This window comes from Festucalex cinctus, chromosome 2, assembly GCF_051991245.1.
Source record: "Festucalex cinctus isolate MCC-2025b chromosome 2, RoL_Fcin_1.0, whole genome shotgun sequence".
NCBI lineage: Eukaryota > Metazoa > Chordata > Actinopteri > Syngnathiformes > Syngnathidae > Festucalex > Festucalex cinctus.
Genome location: NC_135412.1, coordinates 37,831,756 through 37,852,533, shown reverse-complemented (window position 1 = coordinate 37,852,533; position 20,778 = coordinate 37,831,756). Strand labels below are relative to the sequence as shown.

The 20,778-nt window shown below is 38.9% G+C and overlaps 1 protein-coding gene across 1 annotated transcript; it reads left to right on the top strand.

Annotated features, from left to right (window-relative positions):
- The first annotated feature begins 211 nt into the window (after positions 1-211).
- LOC144014748 (carbohydrate sulfotransferase 11-like) lies at positions 212-20,657 on the top strand. Its single transcript, XM_077514980.1, has 4 exons — positions 212-659; positions 13,610-13,686; positions 17,070-17,234; positions 17,323-20,657. Exons 1-4 carry the CDS (start codon positions 566-568, stop codon positions 18,001-18,003), a joined length of 1,017 nt encoding a protein of 338 aa, XP_077371106.1. The 5' UTR covers positions 212-565; the 3' UTR covers positions 18,004-20,657.
- The last annotated feature ends 121 nt before the right edge of the window (positions 20,658-20,778 follow it).

The window sequence follows — 20,778 nt, the reverse complement described above, 5'->3', positions numbered from 1 at the left end:
ATGTGCAAAAAAAATATAATTAATAAATAATTCATAAAATAATTGTTTGGATACTACAATGTGATGTTTTAGACTAGGAGATAACTACAGTTAAAAGTTTCCAAGTTGTGGGTTGGGGGGGGGGGGGGGCTGTGACGTCAGCTCCCGGAGCCCCTCCATGTTTGGCCAAGAAGTCGCTCATAAAACTTCACCCAACAGGACTAAGTTCCGATTCGGCGTTTAAAACGGTTTTCGCGAAGAAGGCTTTTGCTTTTAACGGTTCGGTTTCGAAATATTCGTTTCTGATATCTTCTAAAAAGGTAATTTAGCTTGACGTCTTTCACACGGGCGCAACGCGAATGAGTCACTCGTGTCCTGCACTGGAGGCTTAACAGTTAAAAAGCGCAGCCCACACTTGTCTCGGATGGCTGCTCACAGCCGTTCTTCGCACCATTTCATCCACCGAAAGGCTGCCGGGTCCTCGGCGAGTTGCGTCCTCTTTTTATGATCGGGGCCGAGGCAAGAGGACAGCGACGAGGGGTCGCGACGAGGAGCCCGCCAGCAGCTGAGCCGGCTGGGCGTCAGGATGAGGATGCCCCGAGGAGGACGCCTGTTTCTGGCGACGTGCCTGGGTTCTCTCGTGGTCCTGGTGCTTTACTTTCAGAGTGTCGGCAAGCCCGGTAAGTCACGCAGACACTTTATTCACACTCAATACAACTACAAATGTCTTACGATCGAGTTCCATTCAAGTAAAGGTACTTAAAAATAATAATAATAATAAAGACAGCTTTTGAGCTAAACGTTTCGTTAATGTTGTACAGTTTACAGTACAAGTCAATATTAAAGTTATTACTTCGGAAAGATGTTGATTTTTAGGTAACGAGTGGAGCTTTTTATCTGTTTTATGAAATGATTGACAGGAAAACTATCCATTCTTGCATTTTAGTAGGCTATTACAATATTAGTCGTTAATAAATGTGCAAAGTTGCATATGATGTATACTATACAATCACCCAGTGGATAAAAGGTACTTGTATTTGTTTGGTGTAGTTTTACACCAGATAATAAATTACAAATAATGTAGTTAAAAGTGTATTAGATAGTAGACCTCTGCCAAGGCCACCTAATCATATTTTGGAGTACCTTCATCTTGCATATGGCTTCATTTTATAACATTAACTTTAGTGCATTTTCTGGAGAAAAACTAAAACAAAAAAAAAATATATATATAAAAAAAACGATCTTGTAAAGTGGTGTTAAGAGAGGGTTTACTTTCACTGTGATGTGATCTATCTGCGAAGGGCAATCAAATTGAGTCTGATGTACATCAAGTATGAAAAAGGGCACTGTGGATAGTGAAACGTTTTGCGACCCCCTGCATTCCTCTGCTTCACCCCCTCTACTTTTGTTTCCTGGGCTTAGCTCATCTGACTTTAGAAGGCAGATATTGCTCCCCTGTGGGACAGCAGACTTCTCTGGGAGTGGAATCAGAACCCAAAGAGAGAGAAAGAAACCGTGAGGAAGTAGGCCTTGATTGATTGGTTCTAAGAAAGCATGTGAGCCTGTACAGCTCTTTTTCCATTTGTATAGTACAAAAGATGAGTCAAGTAGAGAAGCAGGGAAAAGACAAAACCCAGATTCTGAGTATACGGCCAATGGCGTTGACATTCAGTGTGAATTTTGGGGTGCTTTCACATACTATATAACTAGAGTTTGTTTTCACTGGTCATTTGATAGCTGTTTTGTTTCCTGTTCAAATTCAGTTAATTTGTAAACTGTAAGAAAATCTTAAGCTAGATGCATTACAAGAAGACTTATCATTTTCTCTTTCAATTGTTCAGTAAGTGGTGTCAACAAAATGTAAACATGAAAGTTTACTATATAGGTTAGTGAGTGACATTGGTTAAAAAATATATATATTGTTGATAATTTGACTCATAATCTGAACAATCTACAAGGTTCAGTTTCCAATGTTAACTGCACGCAGATAAACTGAAGATGCTGGTAAGTCACCAGTATTATCGCTTTACAATGTGTAGCTACATCACTGTCATTTAAAGTCGACACACCACAGAAATTAGAGTTCTTAACAATCCTGCCAATGATTAAAACAATCATCAAGTATATAAAATAAGCTTTCAAAATAGTAAAGTGTTTCTCTCCATTCTTGAATGTTGGGTATGCTTTGAGTTTGAATGCAGTGAAATCACACACCGCTAAACTATCAACTGTCAATCAACTACCTATGTCTAGTATCTTTCTTATGAATACATCTTTTTTTTTCCTGCTTAGATTAGACAAGATGTTGTAGAATCTATCTATCTATCTGACTACCTATGAAAAGCCTCCGGTGGGCTATTTACAAGACAACTTCTTGATATGATGCCAAGCATGTGCACACAACTTCATTAGTCGACCATGGTGATGCCTGTTCTGAGTGGAACCTGTCCTGTTAATTGTTGTTCTTGACCACAGGGCTGCAGCTCAGTTTAAGTGTGTTGGGAATCTTCATATAGTTTTTTTTCTTTTTCTTCATTTTCAGTATAGTCATAATACAACAAGTTAACATCTATTGCGTTAAATGTCATTTGACAAACTTTTTTTCAAAATTAATCCATATTTTCATCTTTCACCGCTTGTACACTTGACTACTAAATACAATACCATACATTGTCACAGCCAACGTCCATGTCCACGAGTTTAGTAGTTAAAGCAACGGATTGAATACTTTGCATTTCCCAAACACATGCACATGTTGCTGACAAGTTAGGTCAGAGGTTTGAGCACTGCTTAACACATTGGAAGATGTGTGTTCAAACCCCTGCTTGAGCAACTCTTTAGTACAAATACAATATTGAACTAATCATTGTCAGATTATTTCACGCCCATTACTTTACCATTACCATCACATTTATGCTAAGCGATATAAATTTAAACCAACTGACTATCATATCAGGGAATTAAATGGTAAATGCACGTGTCCCTATTTGGCTTGCATTGAGCATCAGATTACTGATCATTACTGACACCTATCTGCAAATACAGCCCACTGCATAATAGTGGTGGGCGGATCGATCCAAATATCGATATCATTGATACCTACACAGTATCGAAACCGGATTGATACTGGCACTAAAATATCGATCTATTAGTTTCGTTTCAGGTTGGCTCAACTTTGTACTAGATTGCATGAACTCATACAGTATTGTAATATTCTTTTGTTTTAAATTTGTTGTTGTACACTACAATTACATAAAATGTCATAATCATTTAACTACAAGTTACTACTTAATAATTACTAGTAATACTACTACTGTTTCTACGACTACTACTACTACTACTATTATTACTAGTAATTAATAGGTAATTACTTTGTAATTTTCACAGTTTCTTTGTTTCCTTCATTAGCATTCAGCTATTAGCATTCAGCTTTCAGCATTCCCACGCAATTTCTCCAGAAATTGCACTTAGTCTAGTTAGAATATGTTTTAGTCATAAATGGTCAAATAAAAAATCTATTAAGATATTTTGGGGGGAAATCCTCCATATAAGTAGCTTTAAACTATACCGTCAGTCTGCTGAAAGGTGTAAAGCTACTGTAAATGATGTGTCAGCTCATTAATCGCTCCATTTATCCAAGTGCCAGCAAAGCGATCAAAGCACCATATCGCATTTAATGAGCCATTTGCTGTTTCACAGTACGTGCAGAGGTCCATGTGAACCGAACACTTACTTTGACATGCTCCACTCAACTTCTTAGAGCACAAAATCAACCTCAAAGAATAGAAGCCTTTCCAATGGTGCATATGCAACAACGCTGAGCTTCTGAAAACATAAAAGAAAACAAATAATAATAATAACACTCGAGCATATACTACTAACTGCAGGATGAGGATAAATGTTCCCACAAAAGCTTCGAACAACTTTAGCGATGGCTGACTTGACTAGGCTGGCTCCCAGGCAGAACACGTCACGGGAGGCCTGCTGGCGAGACTTGCTGCACTGTGGCTTTGACAGTCAGTCAAAATACAGTATATTAACGATAAATCACTATTTAATGAATACTCACTGAAGACATTTCTACAGTGTCCAAATCCCCCCCTATTTTCTATATTATAAGTGTGCAGACATTGAGAACAAACAAAGTCTCTGCACTGTTGAGACGTGTGCACATCAAAATAAAAACTTTGCACACTTGATGTTTTATTTTGACTTCATTAAAGCTGCAGAGACTATGGACAGGCTGGATGCAGCCCCTGGGCACTACATTGCACAGATGGGCTGTAAGTTTAAATTCATCCATGAGGTCGGGAAAATAATGAGCACCAAACAACCTCTGGTGCTCTTTTGAGAACCATGCCAAAGTTTGTAGGTGCACCCCTGGTTATATAACATAATCACATACAACATGTCAGCCAATGTCCTAAAATTTGAAGTTGAGCAGCATTTATCACACATGACACCACACCTGAATAGCCTTAAGCGCACACAGCCCACGAGGGAGGCATTCGACACCACACGTGCTGCTTGTCCAGGCTCGCCAGTAGCCACTTTCGGCCCAGTGAAGCTCATGATAAATGTCTACGTACAGGTTGGCTTTTTTTTTTTTTTTTCTTGATCCGACTGGGGAACAAGGGAAGCACTTGTCTGCTTTATGACCAGGAATGGATACGTGCATGTTTGACATGTGATAGTTACCGATTCAAACATCTTATGAAGAAACTATTAAATCACTTTGTTCGCCTCCTGTTTCAAACATGCACGCATAACAATTCAAAGGACATGCTGATGGAGAGATGTCAGAATGAGGGACTGTACAACCCCCAATCCCCTTACAACCCATTACCCAAGGATAATGAGCAAGACAGATTGATAGAAATTCAAAGTACATGTTAGTACATGTTTTGTAGACAGCTCTAATGGTGATCTGTCCAAAGTATTACTGGTTTGGATCATAACACCTTATTAGCGTTTGTCTTAGCCAATGACATCTAATGATTTATCTTAGGAAATCCAATTATCTGGCGGACGCATACTGTATATCCTTATCAGGCACACCCTGCATTGCTGTACAGGAAGCTTGTTGCGCATTATTGTTTTGCATCCATTGTCTGACTTCCTGTGCCAACACCCTCGGTGTGGCTCTCGGGAAAAAAATACAAGCTCTATCAAGTGTGCCAATATAAACTCATCAGTCTTGTCATAGTTATTGCTTTAATGGTTATTTTGTCTACACATTTCAGTCTACCAACGTGTCTTGAGTAGTGGGTGATCCGCTCAAACAAATTTGGTGTGACAGTCAATGATTCAACAGCGCCCCCTGCTGTAAAGTTTACTGGCTTTGCGCGTGTGGATCATGGGTTTTCGGCACGTAAAACTGCTCGGCGGAATATCACTGCCGAAAGTCACGTGAGTTGTATTCGTAAATGTAGAATTGCTTTTTACGTACGCAAAACATTTTGTTGTTGTTGTAATTGAAGATATGCTTCTTTGTGTACGTAGATCAGGTTTTGTGTATGTAGAACACACGTTTTGTGTACGTAGATCAGGTTTTGTGTATGTGGATCACGTTTTGTGTACGTAGATCATAATAATAATAATAATAATAATAGTTAAAATGTTCCATTTATGGTCCAAACAAATCTCATTACATTTAAGATAAGACTTAGCACCGAAAAGGAAATTGTTCTTAGACAATTTCATGCTATTATAATACTAATGATGATAATAATTTCATTAGAACTCAGACAAATATTTGTGGTAAGATGTAGAGTTTTTGAATTGGAATAAAACATTAAAGTAGTAGTTCACCCCCAAAATATATATATATATATATATATATATTAGGGGTGGGACAAAAAACCGATTCGACCGAACCATCGGTCGTCAAGGGGAGCTAAACGGCCGTATCGGTAGCAGACTTGTCAACCGATACAAAATCCGCCGGGAATCCTTAGATACATTGCTTGTAAAGCTGTGGACCGGATATCGCGTTGCTGTGAATCGGTTGCGAGTGAGGCTTTATGGTTTTCATAACAATAGCAAGAGTTCTGCGCCGTGCTCTACTTGGTTTTGTTTACATTTCAGTAGCAGCACTATTCAAGCTACTTCCGTGTTTACAGAGAGCTAGCAAAGTAGCGCTCAGAGACGCTTCATTCCCCGGATGTTGTAAACATAATGCAAAGACGTTACGCACCTTTTTTTTTTGGGGGGGGGGGGGGGGGGGGGCGCCTACCGTCAACGCCGTGCTCGCGACACCACACGCGCGCAATCCCGCACAACGAGTGACAACATGCAAATGGAGACAGTGAGCAGAAGCCGGTGCCGTACATCTCGGTATTTCCCCCTTGGGGGGGAGCCTTCCATCAACCCCGTGCTCGCGACACGGCGCGCGCGCGCGCGCACAACGAGTGACAACATGCAACAGTGGAGACAGTTAGCAGAAGCCGGTGCCGTACATCTCGGTATTTCCCATGGCTATCGAGTCCTCTCGGTGCACTTGTATGTCCCGGGCCGGCGTTGGTACTGCGCGCGAGCCAAAAAGAATAACTCCCGTGACGATCCAATGCATGGATTCAAACGACACAGGTATGTCCCACAGCCAACACACCAGCTAAGCTAAAAGTACACCGCAAGTATCTCATTTCTCAGTTTGTGGCTCCCTATCAATGTACACAACTAGCATGAGCAGCAGAGAACTGAGACGTGCCCGCAATTACGTCATCAAACTCAAAATGAACGACAGCCCAAAAAACAAAATATAAACAGTAGTGATTCCGTGGTCATCATCGTGTCTCAGATTAAAAAAACAAAAAAGATGTCATACATTAACCAAAAAGGAATGTGATGGCAAAGAAAAACAAAAATTGTTAAAAACAAAAATTGTTAATAAAAAGGGAAATGCACTTTTGGAAATATTTTTGGATATATTAAGTTGTTAAAATGTGTTTGATAGATTTATTGTTCCATAAGGTGGCTTCATATTTCTTTGGCTGGACGGTAGGTTTATGTCATGTCTTAAATTTATGTTTCTGAAATACTTCACAATGTGGACATATTCTGTTTAATTGTGTTGGTGTCTTTTTAAAGGTTAAATATTTATATTTCAAATTGAATTATCAGCCTTTTGTTTTCCTGATCCTGATTTTGAATTTAAAACAAAAAACAATTATAACTGTCAATAACAACTAATAAATATTTAAACTGATACATTCATATCGCCCAGCCCTTTGTTGCGGTCCATTTAAATAATTGATTCAATATATAAAAATATAGAAGACATTGTTGTTGTTCTTTTTTTTACACATTTGTAGATACTGTAAAAATTTGTGGTGTTTTAAGATGAATGTTTACAAGCAACAAATGTCACTATAAGTTTTGAATATTGAAATTAATCGTATCGAATCGAAAATTGTATCGTTCCCAAACTTAATCGAACCGTATCGAACCGTTCTGTTCTGAAAGATAATCGTTTTTCAATCGAATCGCAACTTGTGTATCGAGATACATATCGAATCGGCCTCATGTCAGAGATTCCCACCCCTAATATATATATATATAGCGGAAAACGAGGGAACGCTGTAATATGATTCCAAAGGACTGTTTAGAGTCTGTTTAAAGAAAAGAATTACATTATAGTATATATTTATAGAAACACAAAACAATTTTAAAACAATCTTACCTCTTTTTTTATTTGACTAGAAGGAGTCAGCAATTCGTCACAAAGTCGCTTGAGTTTGCCACCATGCAAGTACCAGCATAGTGTGAAGCACTGCAGTTTGCTATGTGTATAGCCTACTATTGGAAAACAAAGCGATGTTGTGAGTGTTCATCCAATCCATTCCCGTGTGCTAATTTGCTAACAGCTCCACGAGAATCACCAAAAGTCAACATAAATGGATCCAATTTACAGAAAGGACCAGACAAGTTTCTCACAGATGCGCCACAGTTGGCTCCCAGAGGTAAAGTCCACTCAGTTGGTTCTCATGACAGTGATGGATTCCTCCTTGCAGCTTTTAACCGAAGACATTAAGGCCTCTGAGTGAGTCAGTTCACCACAGCTAATTTTAACTCACTTACTGTAGGCATACCCACATACTCACCGTAGTATTTGAAAGTGGACACGTACCCAGAAATGTGTAAGATTGTACAAGATGCGTACTCGACCTTTTACAACCAGTGTCAAACTGAGCACATGACTGCAACAGTGCTGCTATGCATGGGCTGCTTTATGTAGCATTGAAAAGGCTGCAATAAAACAATGGTGGGATGCCTCTATTGGAATGAGATGGGCAAAATATGGCCAGTGCGTTAATCAGGCCAACCAAGCTTTTACATCCTGAGTGTCAAATTCAAGACCCATTTCATAAGGACCAGTGGCCACAAAAGCAAAAGCATATTTATGCATATGACAGCATTTTTTTTTTTTTTTTGTGAACTGGGATGTCATCAAATCCCCAGTGCAATTTATGTAAACCACTTGAAATTAAAGGCTAACTTTTCAGTGTTGCCTTGTTAAGGCAAGGGTGCAAAAATAATTTGAGTGGGAAGTTATTCTAATGTTTGTTAAATATTTTGATATTTTGGCTTCTCAGCTGTGAAATTTGTACTTTTCAAGAGAGCTGCTCTAACATCATGTTGAACTTGAGTCAACTGATAGCGAGTCAAACCAAAGTAACGCTATGTTTTACATAACTAATTAGTTCATTCATTTTATTTAGCAATTTTATTTAATGCACTTAATGCCATTCTTATTATCGAATGAAAAAACATGCAGCAAAATAAGCAGGATTAATGTATTCTCATCTAATTAATTGTAATAAGTTATAATTTATTAATATAATTTTTTGTCATTTTTTTTTCATTTACATACAATGCCTGTGATGCGGTGGTGATGCACATTTATGGTTGTATCTGACTGGTCAAAGTCTGATTGCTAAAAGCATACAATTCCATATGAAAGTATTAATTTATCTCACATCTACTGTGCATGTCATTGTCAAATTTGTCGTGATACTTGTTTCTATATACTGTACAGCCCTAGTTTACTTTCCTGATCCCCGAAGGGGGGGAAAGTATCTTTCAATTTCTATTTTTGTTTTTGTTTTTAATTTCCTGTTTCCATTGAGCTAAAACTCACATTTTAAAATGTTATTTAAAAACAAAATACTTTAGGATTTATAGCATGTCACCTACTTACTTACTAATAGAATATTAATCCAATATTTTTTTATTTTCCTGGCATTTGTGTTTTGCTGCAGTCTTCATGTTGTCTTAGCAAGAAAGCAGTGTTCCTTTGATCCCACCCCAACACATGAGATATCATTGGAAAGTCCAGGATATCCTCTACTGAGCACACCAGGACTTATTAGGTTAGCTCAAATGAGTCAAAAGATATACAGTCTACCAAATGTTTATTATTAAAGTGGGTACAAATAAATAGGCAGGTTCTCAGGAGGATATGTAATGAAGTTTTGAGCCATTTGAATGTAACTTCAATGCTTGTATAACCAAACGAAGTAGGGCAAACTGACTCTCAGCAATTCATACTATGCTCTATTACACGAGCAGTTCTCAAGCATGCTGAATTTCCTTGGCCCCAACACAGTTGAAAATACTGAAAATGTGTTGAGTATGTAGACGTTTGGGACAATGGATGCAATCATTCATCTGGACCGTTATAATTATAACCACCATCTTAAATAAAAAACAAAAAGCAGAATGACTGCAAATAATTGACAATGTTAAGAAAGCGTCCTATCACAAAGTGATGGAGTGTGTTATGTGGTGAGCATGACTCAATCACAATATGAGTGCAAGCCAGCAGAGAACAGGACACTGGTGAGTGTGCCCTCTCATTAAAAGAATCATTTACAAGGAAGTGTCTGCACAACCTGAGAAAGGATGTCACCGATTGTAAACTCACATCATCTTGTCAGTGTAATTACAACCGTGTGTAGCTCTTAAGCATGCGTCTGCCATCACATTAAGGAGGCTCCTTGACCCTCCTTGCTTTGTTGTTTTACTTTGGTTTCCCTTTCAGGATTGATATGCACTTTGTGTATATACTTTAGGTGGAGGAAATAATCAACCACAGACCTCATACATACGTTTTTCCACTTTTACTTTCGATATATGGAATATATTGCACCCCAAGCAATTTCCTTTTTTTTGCTGTACATAGCTTTGCTAAAAAGAGGATTTAGTGGTTGCAAATTTTTACGACTCAAAGTAAATGTTTACTATGTCACACAATGTTCTCAGCTCTTTATCGTGATCACTGAGGGGAAGAGGTTTTTAAACATGGAAGCTAAATTGCTCACCAAGTAGGGCAGAGATTTTGTGATGATTGAAGATTAAAGAACTGGCCCACACATTATCAAACATCCTTCTCCACCAATTGTTTTAAAGCTAGTGCTGTCCTGTTTATAATGTCACGTTGGCTTAGTGGACTCTTGTTTATCCGTGAATAAAGTACTATCAACACCACTGCACAGGCTTTAGCACTCAACATACTCTGAACCCTGACCCTGAATACTGGCCTGTTTGTGTAGGGGCTCTGCTTCAACCGTCTGCATTGCTTCACTTCCTGGGTCTGAGAGGAAGTTGTGGTTTTCAGATGTGACAGAACATGTGATGCAGAGAAAGATGGTTTATACGGATCAAAATACAGCAGACCTCAAATGGAACTTTGTCAAAACTTTAACCTCTCATGTGAATGAGGTCCTGACAAGAGAATAAATGGCATGGGAATTTCAAATCATGATCAAAATTAACATGATTTGCTAAAATAAAACACAAAATTACTAATACATGAAAACACTGCAACAAGATTTTATTTTGAATGCAAAGTGTGACAGTTTACTAGGCTTGATACCCAACTGGCTTCTCAGACAGGATCAAGCCGAAGAGGGCAGCTGTGGGGGAAATCAGACAGACACAGGAATGGCATGCTGCAGCTGGAATGTAGTGCACCAACAGTGGAACAATTTAATTGAAGAGGGAGGACAAGGCTAGATGAGCTGAGATTCAGACTCACTCTAGTAGACTAGTGACGTTACAAGTCAACTTTATTGATATAGCCCTCAATCACAGAAGTCCACAAGCCTACAGTTCACATAGATCCTATAATAATAATAATAATAATAATAATAATAATAATAATAATAATGAATGTTTATTTGTTGACTTATCCCACACCCTATCAACACACCACTAATATCCATAAACAATCCCAGCAAAAGTTAAAACAGAACTATGAGCCCAATCTTTATTTTATTCACCCTGCTTGTACTGTACCTCTTTAATAAGACATTTGTCTGCTTGACTTCCCGACAACCATTATCTCTTGCACATGAGTGACAAAGTGAGGTCATTTGTTGTACACATCAGTCAATATTTCACATTCTCATCATCAGGGTGCAGAATCAGGTCATTATTAGCACAGCACAGTGATGGAGGATTAAGCCATCCCAAACCGCTGAGTTAATCATTTTAACTATGGACCGTGTGCAACTGTGTCCACAACAAAAGGAGAGCCAGGGTGCAACAAGGCATTTCTAATGTAATTATCGCTTAAGGAAGTACATTGCAAAATGAGGTTGTGAGCACTTCCAGCTTCAAAAAAGACATCTGGTGGACACAGGCTCTCTTTCACTGTCATTTACAGGCCTCTTTTGCTTTCAGACTTTCCGTCATATGATGGTGAACTACCTTGCTCTCCAGCAATGAAATGCATCCTGAGCACTTGAAGAGCAGTGAGTTAAGAAAGCCATAAAGCTGAGGGCAGGCAGCAGAATAAAATAAATAAATAAATAAATAAATAAATAGCATGAATTGCAGAGTTACTATGAATACTTGGTAGGTTTGATGCAATGATGACCCAAACATTATTACATCACATTTATTAATCACAAGTTATTTTTCAAGAAGCAATGTTGATACACAGGGACCCTCCCTTTGGTAGTCATGGTGCTTGCTCATTGAGATGGTGTCGCAATTAAAAAAAAAAAAGAAAAAAAAAATAACCTTGTTTTAGTATTTTCATGTGATTGACTGTTTCAGTTCCCCATGCAGACATATCCTGAGTAGTCACAGTGACAGGAAAAACTTGGAACTGCTGAAAAACGAGACAAAACTATTTTAAAGTCTATTACTCACATTTGTTGTAAATCAGCCTAAACTTCTATTTTACTGTACTGGCATCATAATTTGTAGGGATAGACCGATAATCGGCCAAGGCCGATTATCGGCGCCGATATTTGGCATTTTGACAAATATCGGCATCTGCCATGTTTTGAATCTGAAGGCCGATAAAGCTCACTGAGCAGGGGATACTTGCGAACGTAGCGAATTTGGGGTTTTCATCAGGATTTGTAAGATGTTCGCAGTCAGTTTTTATTTGTCGTAAACAGATTTGGAACATATTCACACAATTTTTCACCGCAAAAATCTTTTTGAAACGTTTTTACGAACCCTAACAAAAACCCCAAATGAGCTACATTCACATGAATTTGTTACTCAGTGAGAAATTATATATAGTTTGAAAGAATTCACCCCCCTCCCCATTTTACTGCAAATGAATATCGGCTTGAAATATCGGTTATCGGCCAACTTGACTACAAATAATCTGTATCGGTATCGGCCTTGAAAAAAACATATCGGTCTATCACTAATAATTTGTACCATTTTCACAAACAATCCAAAAGATTAGTGGTGACTGCTGATTCATTGACCCAAATTATCACAGTCGTCTGTAATATGATGGGGGGGGGAAAAAAAAAAGATGTAAACAAGCCAAAATCACAATCCGGGGTGCTATTAATATATTTTCAAGATGATAATCTACAACAGGGTTCCCAAATTCCGGTCCTCGAGGGCCGGAGTCTTGCAGGTTTTAGATGTTTCCTCCCACTTGCACAGCTGATTCATATTAATTAGCTCATCAGCATGCCTGGTCTTTAGTATCAAGTGTGTGTTGGGGGGAAACATCTAAAACCTGCAGGGCTCTGGCTCTCGATGATCGGAATTGGGGAACCCTGATCTAGAAAAAAAGGGATTGTGCTACGCTGTTGTCATACTTATGAATGAAATACGTTGATATTTCATTTACAACATCCACCACACGCGACTGCGGAGTGCCATATCTTCTGCCTGTGCCTTAATCAAACCCACCATAATTGCAGTACATTGCCTGTACCGCCAGTTAGACCGGGTTTACCCAGTCTAAAATGCATTGTACCTTTTGTTACTAAATTGCCAGATACACCAGGGGCACGGCAGCTGTGTCCACCGAAATGCCTAACGAGGCGCAACATGGTAGACTAGACTTGCCTGGACACGAAAATGACGAGACGCTCATTTTTATTTAAAGTGCATGGGCGCCTGTCTACAAAAACAGAACCCTATGTGTGAATATGATTGTGAATGATTTTTGTTTACAGTGCATGTGCCCTGTGACTGGCTGACGACCAGTCCATGGTTTATGCTACCTCTCACCTAATCAGCTGCAATAGGAACCAGGCCCATGAAACTAATGAGGGCAAGCGCTAAGCAAATGGATGAAAAGAGCTTGAACATAAGTTTATTCATGCGTCCACATAGAATGTGACCTACAAATGTCTGATTGCAGAACCCAGTGTTGGGACTGGCAGCAGACCAGAGAAAAGCAGGAGAAGTCCACTGCAGACCCTCTACAGTGGAGACCAGGTGAGAACACGAATGCACACATTGTTGCATTTCCATTGTCAACATTGTCAAGCCAAGTTCGATACCACTTGTTTTCAGACCGATACCAGCACGAGTAGTCAACTCTTGAGTAGCCACCAATACCAAGTACTGAGACACAATATTTCCCCAAAAAACAATGACAGATAATTTTAAAGCTACTATATGGAGGATTTCCCAAAAAAATATCTTAACAATAGCCTTTTTATTTGACCATTTATGACTGAAACATATTCTAATTAGTAGATCAACATCTTAGCTGAAGAACAGACGTTCCATTCCGCAGCGTTTAAATCAGGCTAAATGTTGCCTTATTTTCCTCCGTGAAAACAGCCTATTGTAGCTACATTATGCTAACGGAATGTGAACGGTACTACTGAATGGCGATAACATTCACGGCCGTATCACACTAAGTAGTGAATGGGTCTATATGTTTTTCACAATCGTCAATTTCCATAACTGACAGCCCACCTTTCGGCTAATGCACAATGACGCTAGCCTGGGGGCGACATACACTAATAATGACTAGAATCAGGTTGACGTCCGTCGAGCGGGGTGACTACAATATGTAACTGCATATTAACATCGGAATGAGGTCCAATTAATTGACGTAATTTGCACATCGTTTTGGAGTACAGCACAGGACTGGACTTCGACCGACTAAAGCAATATGATCTGCACGTCCCGTGGACATCAATTGTTTAGTGGGGATCGAGAGTCTCATTCCATGAAGTGGCCAGATTTGTATAACATTATAAAACTTCTTACCTCTGAAAACATAGTTTAATTGGATATGAAGAGCCCAGTCTTCAGTATTGAGGTCGTGCACGTACGAGTGCGCGCAGCATGTACGAGCGTGCAGTTTGTTTTCGGCCACAGGTGGCAGTAGCGATTTGAAATTTTAAAGCTTACATATAGCTGCTTTAAAGAAAGGCCTACATATTAGGGATTTAACGGTATCCAAACATCACAATACGATATGAAGTTCACGATGCGATAATTATCACGATATTGTGGCGCTATTTAAAAAGATCACAATATTGTAAAAAAGAGAGCTCATACTAAAATTTTTTTTTTTAAAAAAGCACAATATTGTGCTTTTGTACATAACAATACATAAACCACCTACAATCTCTAATAACAATATTGAGGCACTTAATGGTAATGCAAGCACACGTTGATCGCTTCACAAGCAAATTAAGTTCCCCTTCATCTGACAATTAGCGTAGATTTTAAACATAGAAGGCCAAAACATCTGTGATGAAAATTAAATTGCACTAATAAACTAGCCACTAGAGGGTGCTAGTACTGCACAAAGGGAAATCAACCTGACTTTTTTAACAGATGAGTTCCTTTTAAATATTGTGAACATGACAACGACGATATTGTGGCAGTTTTAATATCATGATATCACGATATTGCCCTTATCGTGACATCCCTACTATATATGCCACGAGACCATGTGCTTTTTTTTTTTCGTCTGTGCTGGTGGGGAAACATTGCTGCTTCATTATACTATTATCATCTCAATTAAAGAGTAGTGTTAATTTTATCAATGAAAACTAAACAAAAATATTTTCGTCAACACACATTTATCACTGGACGAAAACTAGACTAAAACCCTCATTAATAATACCTGTGACTAAATCAATATGCATTTTCATCGACTAATGAAGATGAGACCAAAATGTACTTCACTTAATTGTACTTCACTTAATAAAAACTAGACTAAAAACTATGGACATTTTGGTTAATGAACAAAAATGAGACAAAAACAAAACTGTCACTCACCCCCTTTCAAATCTTCAGCTAGCAAGTGCAACATGCACAAACACATGGGACAGACAGGTGAAAGGCTAAAAATAAAAAAGTAAATTATAGTTAGAATGTAACATTAATCCAACAGCTAAAATGTTTCAACATTAATTTAATCCGACCGCTAATTAATGCTGGCTAATTTAATAGATCATAGCATGGAGCCATAGTAGCCACTTGTTGATGTACTGTAATTGTCTGTTAAGTTGATTTTTTTTTTTATGTACAATAGTTCTAGATCCGAAATGGTCAACATAATCTGTTGACAAAATATACAGGGGTTAAAATGATTATGCTGACTAAAACTACAATGTTGACACTTTTTGTTGACTAAAACTAGATTAATAAAAATATGTTTTCTTGGACTAAAGACTCAAATTTATAGTCGACTAAAAATAGCCGAAATGAAAACGAGATGAGGTTGACTAACTATGATAAAAACTCACAAGCGTGATTAAAACTGTACTAAAACAGAGACTAAATAAAAAAATAAAAATAAAAATAAACTAATAAAGAGACACTATAAATATCATAAATTGTGCTTCAGAGAGTATTTTGCCGCATAATAAATAAATAAATACAAGTTTTTATGATTTGTTCTGACAGGTTAAAGAAAACGGACAAGTTTTTCTGATTATGACATAAGGTTAAAAAGAAAAAAATCTGTTAATAGGCGAATTCTCGACTGCCAAACCGTGACTATACAGAGATCCGTTGTACGTTTTGCGGGACAGTTCTGTTAGCCAATGGAGATACTCATTTAAACGTGGCGTAAGCATATGTTGTTTAGTTTTACCTTGAAGTTGCTGTCATGGAGATAACTACACTGATTGTCCAGGCTGGTTTTGGATGATGACCCACTTCCCTGACGACGTCTTCTTGCAGTGCTTCAACTTCCTCAATGGACTTTTGCAATATTCTAGTAATAATGTTTAGTATCATAAACTATGTCAATTGTTGCCCATTCGGCATCCATTGCAGCCTCGTCATCCTGGGAGGGGGATTACCACATCTGCGGCCCCTTCTCAAGGTTTCTTATTTTTTCCCCCTGATGTTTTTCCTTGCCTTTTTGTGGTTTGATCAGGGGATGTCATTACTATTTGTCAACTGTGGGCATGTGAAGAAGCCCTTTGAGACTTTTGTGTGATTAAGGGCTATATAAATAAACTTGACTTGACTTGAGCTACACAATTTAACATAATACAGTAGAAAACAAAGAATTTTGTTTGTTCCAGAAAGATGGGCATTAAAGGATTTCAATGGACTTTCTAATTTTACTTTAAAAATACAACATTGCACTCATTTGTACATTTTGAACTGACTGTGAGCGTAAATATTCTGTTACATTGCTATTTAATTAGCTGCTGTATCTGTCCCCATTGCACCTTCTCACCCTAACAAGCGCGAGTTTAACATAGCATGGCAAGCCAAATTAAAATCTGCTTGGAAATGATGGCTTCATGACAAATTTGGTGTCCTACAGCCCAGCTGTTGATGCCACCATGCAAAAGTCGCCCCTGCTAATATTATTTTAACTCTTGTCCTACTAGCAGCTGCAGCTGTTGGCTGATCAGAAATCGCTTCAAGGTCGCAGGGAGCTGCTGGAGCAGGCTTGTCTGAGCCATACGAAGAAGCGGCGGGTCCTTTCTCCAGAAGATCTCAAACACCTCATTGTGGACGACAAGCACAGCCTCATTTACTGCTACGTGCCCAAGGTGGGTTCTTTTCACCTTTCTGAACACAGTCAGTATTGTGACTTGACATTGCATCTGTTTGCATGATGCAATGCGGCATCCCTTCCAGGTGGCCTGTACCAACTGGAAGCGCGTCCTCATGGTCCTGACCAGCGACGGCCGCTACACCGAACCGCTCTCCATTCCCGCCAATGAGGCCCACGTAGCGGGCAACCTGCGCGCGCTGTCCGAGTTCTCGGTCCCCGAGATCAACCGCCGTCTCCGCAGCTATCTCAAGTTCGTCTTCGTGAGGGAGCCTTTCGAGCGCCTGGTGTCGGCGTACCGCAACAAGTTCACGCGCAGCTACAACACAGCTTTCCACAAACGCTACGGGACCAAGATTATCCGGCGGCACCGGACGAACCCGGACCCGGAAGCTCTGAAGAAAGGGAGCGATGTGTCTTTCCACGAGTTTGTTCAGTATCTGGTAGACCCTCGGACCCAACGCGAGGAGCCTTTCAATGAGCACTGGGAGCGGGTGCACTCGCTCTGCCATCCGTGTCTGATCCACTACGACGTGGTGGGCAAGTACGAGACGCTGGAACCGGATGCCCACGCCGTGCTCTCGTTGGCGGGGGTGGAAGGCACGGTTCAGTTCCCAACGTCCGGAAAAAGCACCAAGACGGATGGCAACATGGCGGCACGCTACTTTAAGCACATTAGTCCCTTTTACCAGAAGAGACTGTTCAACCTCTATCGAATGGACTTCTTGCTCTTCAACTACTCGACTCCGGAATATTTGAGAACTTGACGAGAGGGGCTCGAGCTTGTGACTCCATTGTTTTCCTGATGGGGAATTTGCACTTTTATATCACTGTGGACTGAAACGAGCCCTCCTCCTTCTTGCTGTACGATGAGCCTCATATGCAGAGTATAACTTCATTTTCTGGTTAAATTACTTGTACTAGGGCTGGGTGATATGGCTTTAAAAAATATATTACAAAAATTAATTTTATGCAGCCCCATGGTATTCTGATTAATATTGTGTTTGTGGAATACGAATTAAGCAGTAAATGTATCCATCACAAGGGGCGGCCATTTTGATACTTGGCGTTGACGGAAAATGGCATCACAGTGTCTAAGGTATCACCTGTTTTTTTTAAGCTGAGCTGTGACTGGTCGTTACCTGAGTCCTTAGACCTCTGTGATGTCATTTTCTGTCGACAGCAAGTGGCAAAATGGCCGCCCCCAGGCAGATAAAAATGGCTGGATTTGTTTTTTTTTGCTTAATTTATATTTCACAAACATAGTATTAGATATCAGTGTTTAGACTTGTAGGGGCACATACAACATAATTATTGTAAAGAAAACTATTGACTTGTCGTACCTCCAAGTAATATGGAAAAGTAAAATCCCCCAATTAGTTGTCACCAAAAAAAATCTAAAAATCTGATTTCTGAAATTAAAGGACAATGACATTATTCAAAATGTAGACAAAAAAAGCTGCATTTTAAACATAACCTTTTAATGTTTTATTAAAACGTTTTAAACGTTTGATAATTCAACATCAATAAATGAACAAAAATATTCCCTTTTGGGTTAATACGGTACGTGACAGACAAACTGTCAGTAAATATAACAGGAATGCTGGTGCTGCTTCCAAATAAAATTAACCTTTACCCCTTAACGTGTACACAAAATACTGCATGCCGTGTATATAATGCCAGGTGGGTTGCCTTGTTTTAATGAACACACTTTGGTCAAGAAAGATCAGCCTGTGTACAACTTGAGGCTTTCCGCATGCCCTGTTACACACTATGTCACCCCTACACTGAAAATGATTTCAAATGGGGCACTTCTTCTAGCCTATATTATTCAACCTTGGGAACTTTATTTCATACTGCTGTAACATTTGGTGGAAGTTCACCAATTGCTCTAATTGTGAAGTCATACCACCGTAAGTCGTCACATCAAAAGTGATGTTTTGAATTGTTGGGAATGAACCCCAGTGACGTGTGTTATGTATTTAGATCAGCTACAGTACAGATTGCACGTAGTCGGCATGGGACAGTAGGTGGATAAAAGTATAAATTGGCACCATGACGATGTTCAGTGTGATGGATTCCGTTATTGACTACTGGCCAGGCTACTTTTGAAATAATTCTACTCATTTTGTCTGTTTATTTAGCGGGAGTTCTACCTTTCTTTGATTTAAACAGCCTTTAAATCTACATAGCAGTGGAATGTGTTGCTCATTGTCTGCAAATCCAAATGCCTCTATAGCCAATTAGCTCCTTACTGTTCAACATATTTTTAGATTTTGGGGGGGAAATAAAAGTGATCCCAAAACAAATTGACATATAAGGGGGAAAAACTATATGACCAAAAAAAAAATAAAAAAATTGCCCAGCCCTGGACCAGGATCATTTTCTGACATGGCTCAAACGTGCTTGTTGAGCCGAGGACCAGTGAGTGAAGCCTTATTTTCGAGGAGCTGGTTCTCCTGCATGGAGGTACTGACTGTGAACATGAACTTTTATTCCAAAGAACCTCTGTTATCTGGAAAATCCTAAATTATACATGGCGATGCATTAGGTATTTATTATTGTATAGAAATGTATGTAGCCTATTGGCTAAGGGTGAGAAATATGCAACATTTTCCCAGCAAGAGCTATAGTATCACATGGCATGGATTACACAATAACACCGTTGGACAAAAAAAAAATAGGGCTGCACAATACTGGAAAATCATGCGATTTGCGATAAGGTTGCTGCATATAGTGATATCGATATTATTGCGATATTTAATATGTAATTAAATAAATTACATTTTTATTATCTAATGAAAGAATTGCATCTTTTCATGCAGGAAAAAGCATAAAATTCCATATGAAACTTATTGCATGACTTTGCGATATGCATATTACACAAGCCAGTATCATGATATCGATATTTTTTCAATAAATTGTGCAGCCCTAAAAAAAAAGGAAAACATCTATGATGGATGACAATATCTATGTAATTTTACGACATGTTATAGACGTCATTTTTGCATGTTCAGTGTAGAAATTACATTTGGGATGTGCATATTATCTATTAATCAATTTGGCCTAATGGCCTGCTTTGAGGAATGGTTGATTAATTGCAACTTGAATCCATTGTGTAAAATTTCTTAATTCACTCTCACCTGCTTTATCAGGTTTAACTGACAACAGCTCCAGGCAAAATTCTGCAGCTCTATACGACACTGCCAATGAGAGATACTTCTTTCCCTTATAAAGAAAAAAAATCACACACACATTGGCAATGCACATTACATAGACATCATTGACATTTTATCCCACCCCTTCTAATAATAGACTGCGTGCTGAGTTTGAGTGAGTATGGATTTCTTACATGGGGCCAGTTACTTGCTTTTTGCACATGAACCGAGGCCAAATAAAAATCACATTTATTTGTTCTTAACTGGCTGCTTGTGTCGTTTTTGCAACACATGTTCACAGTGTCGTTTGCCGTCTGAGTCATTTCCATTTCGGCTTACAGTCACTGCCCAATTCCAGTAAAAACTTGCCATCCCTCCACTATT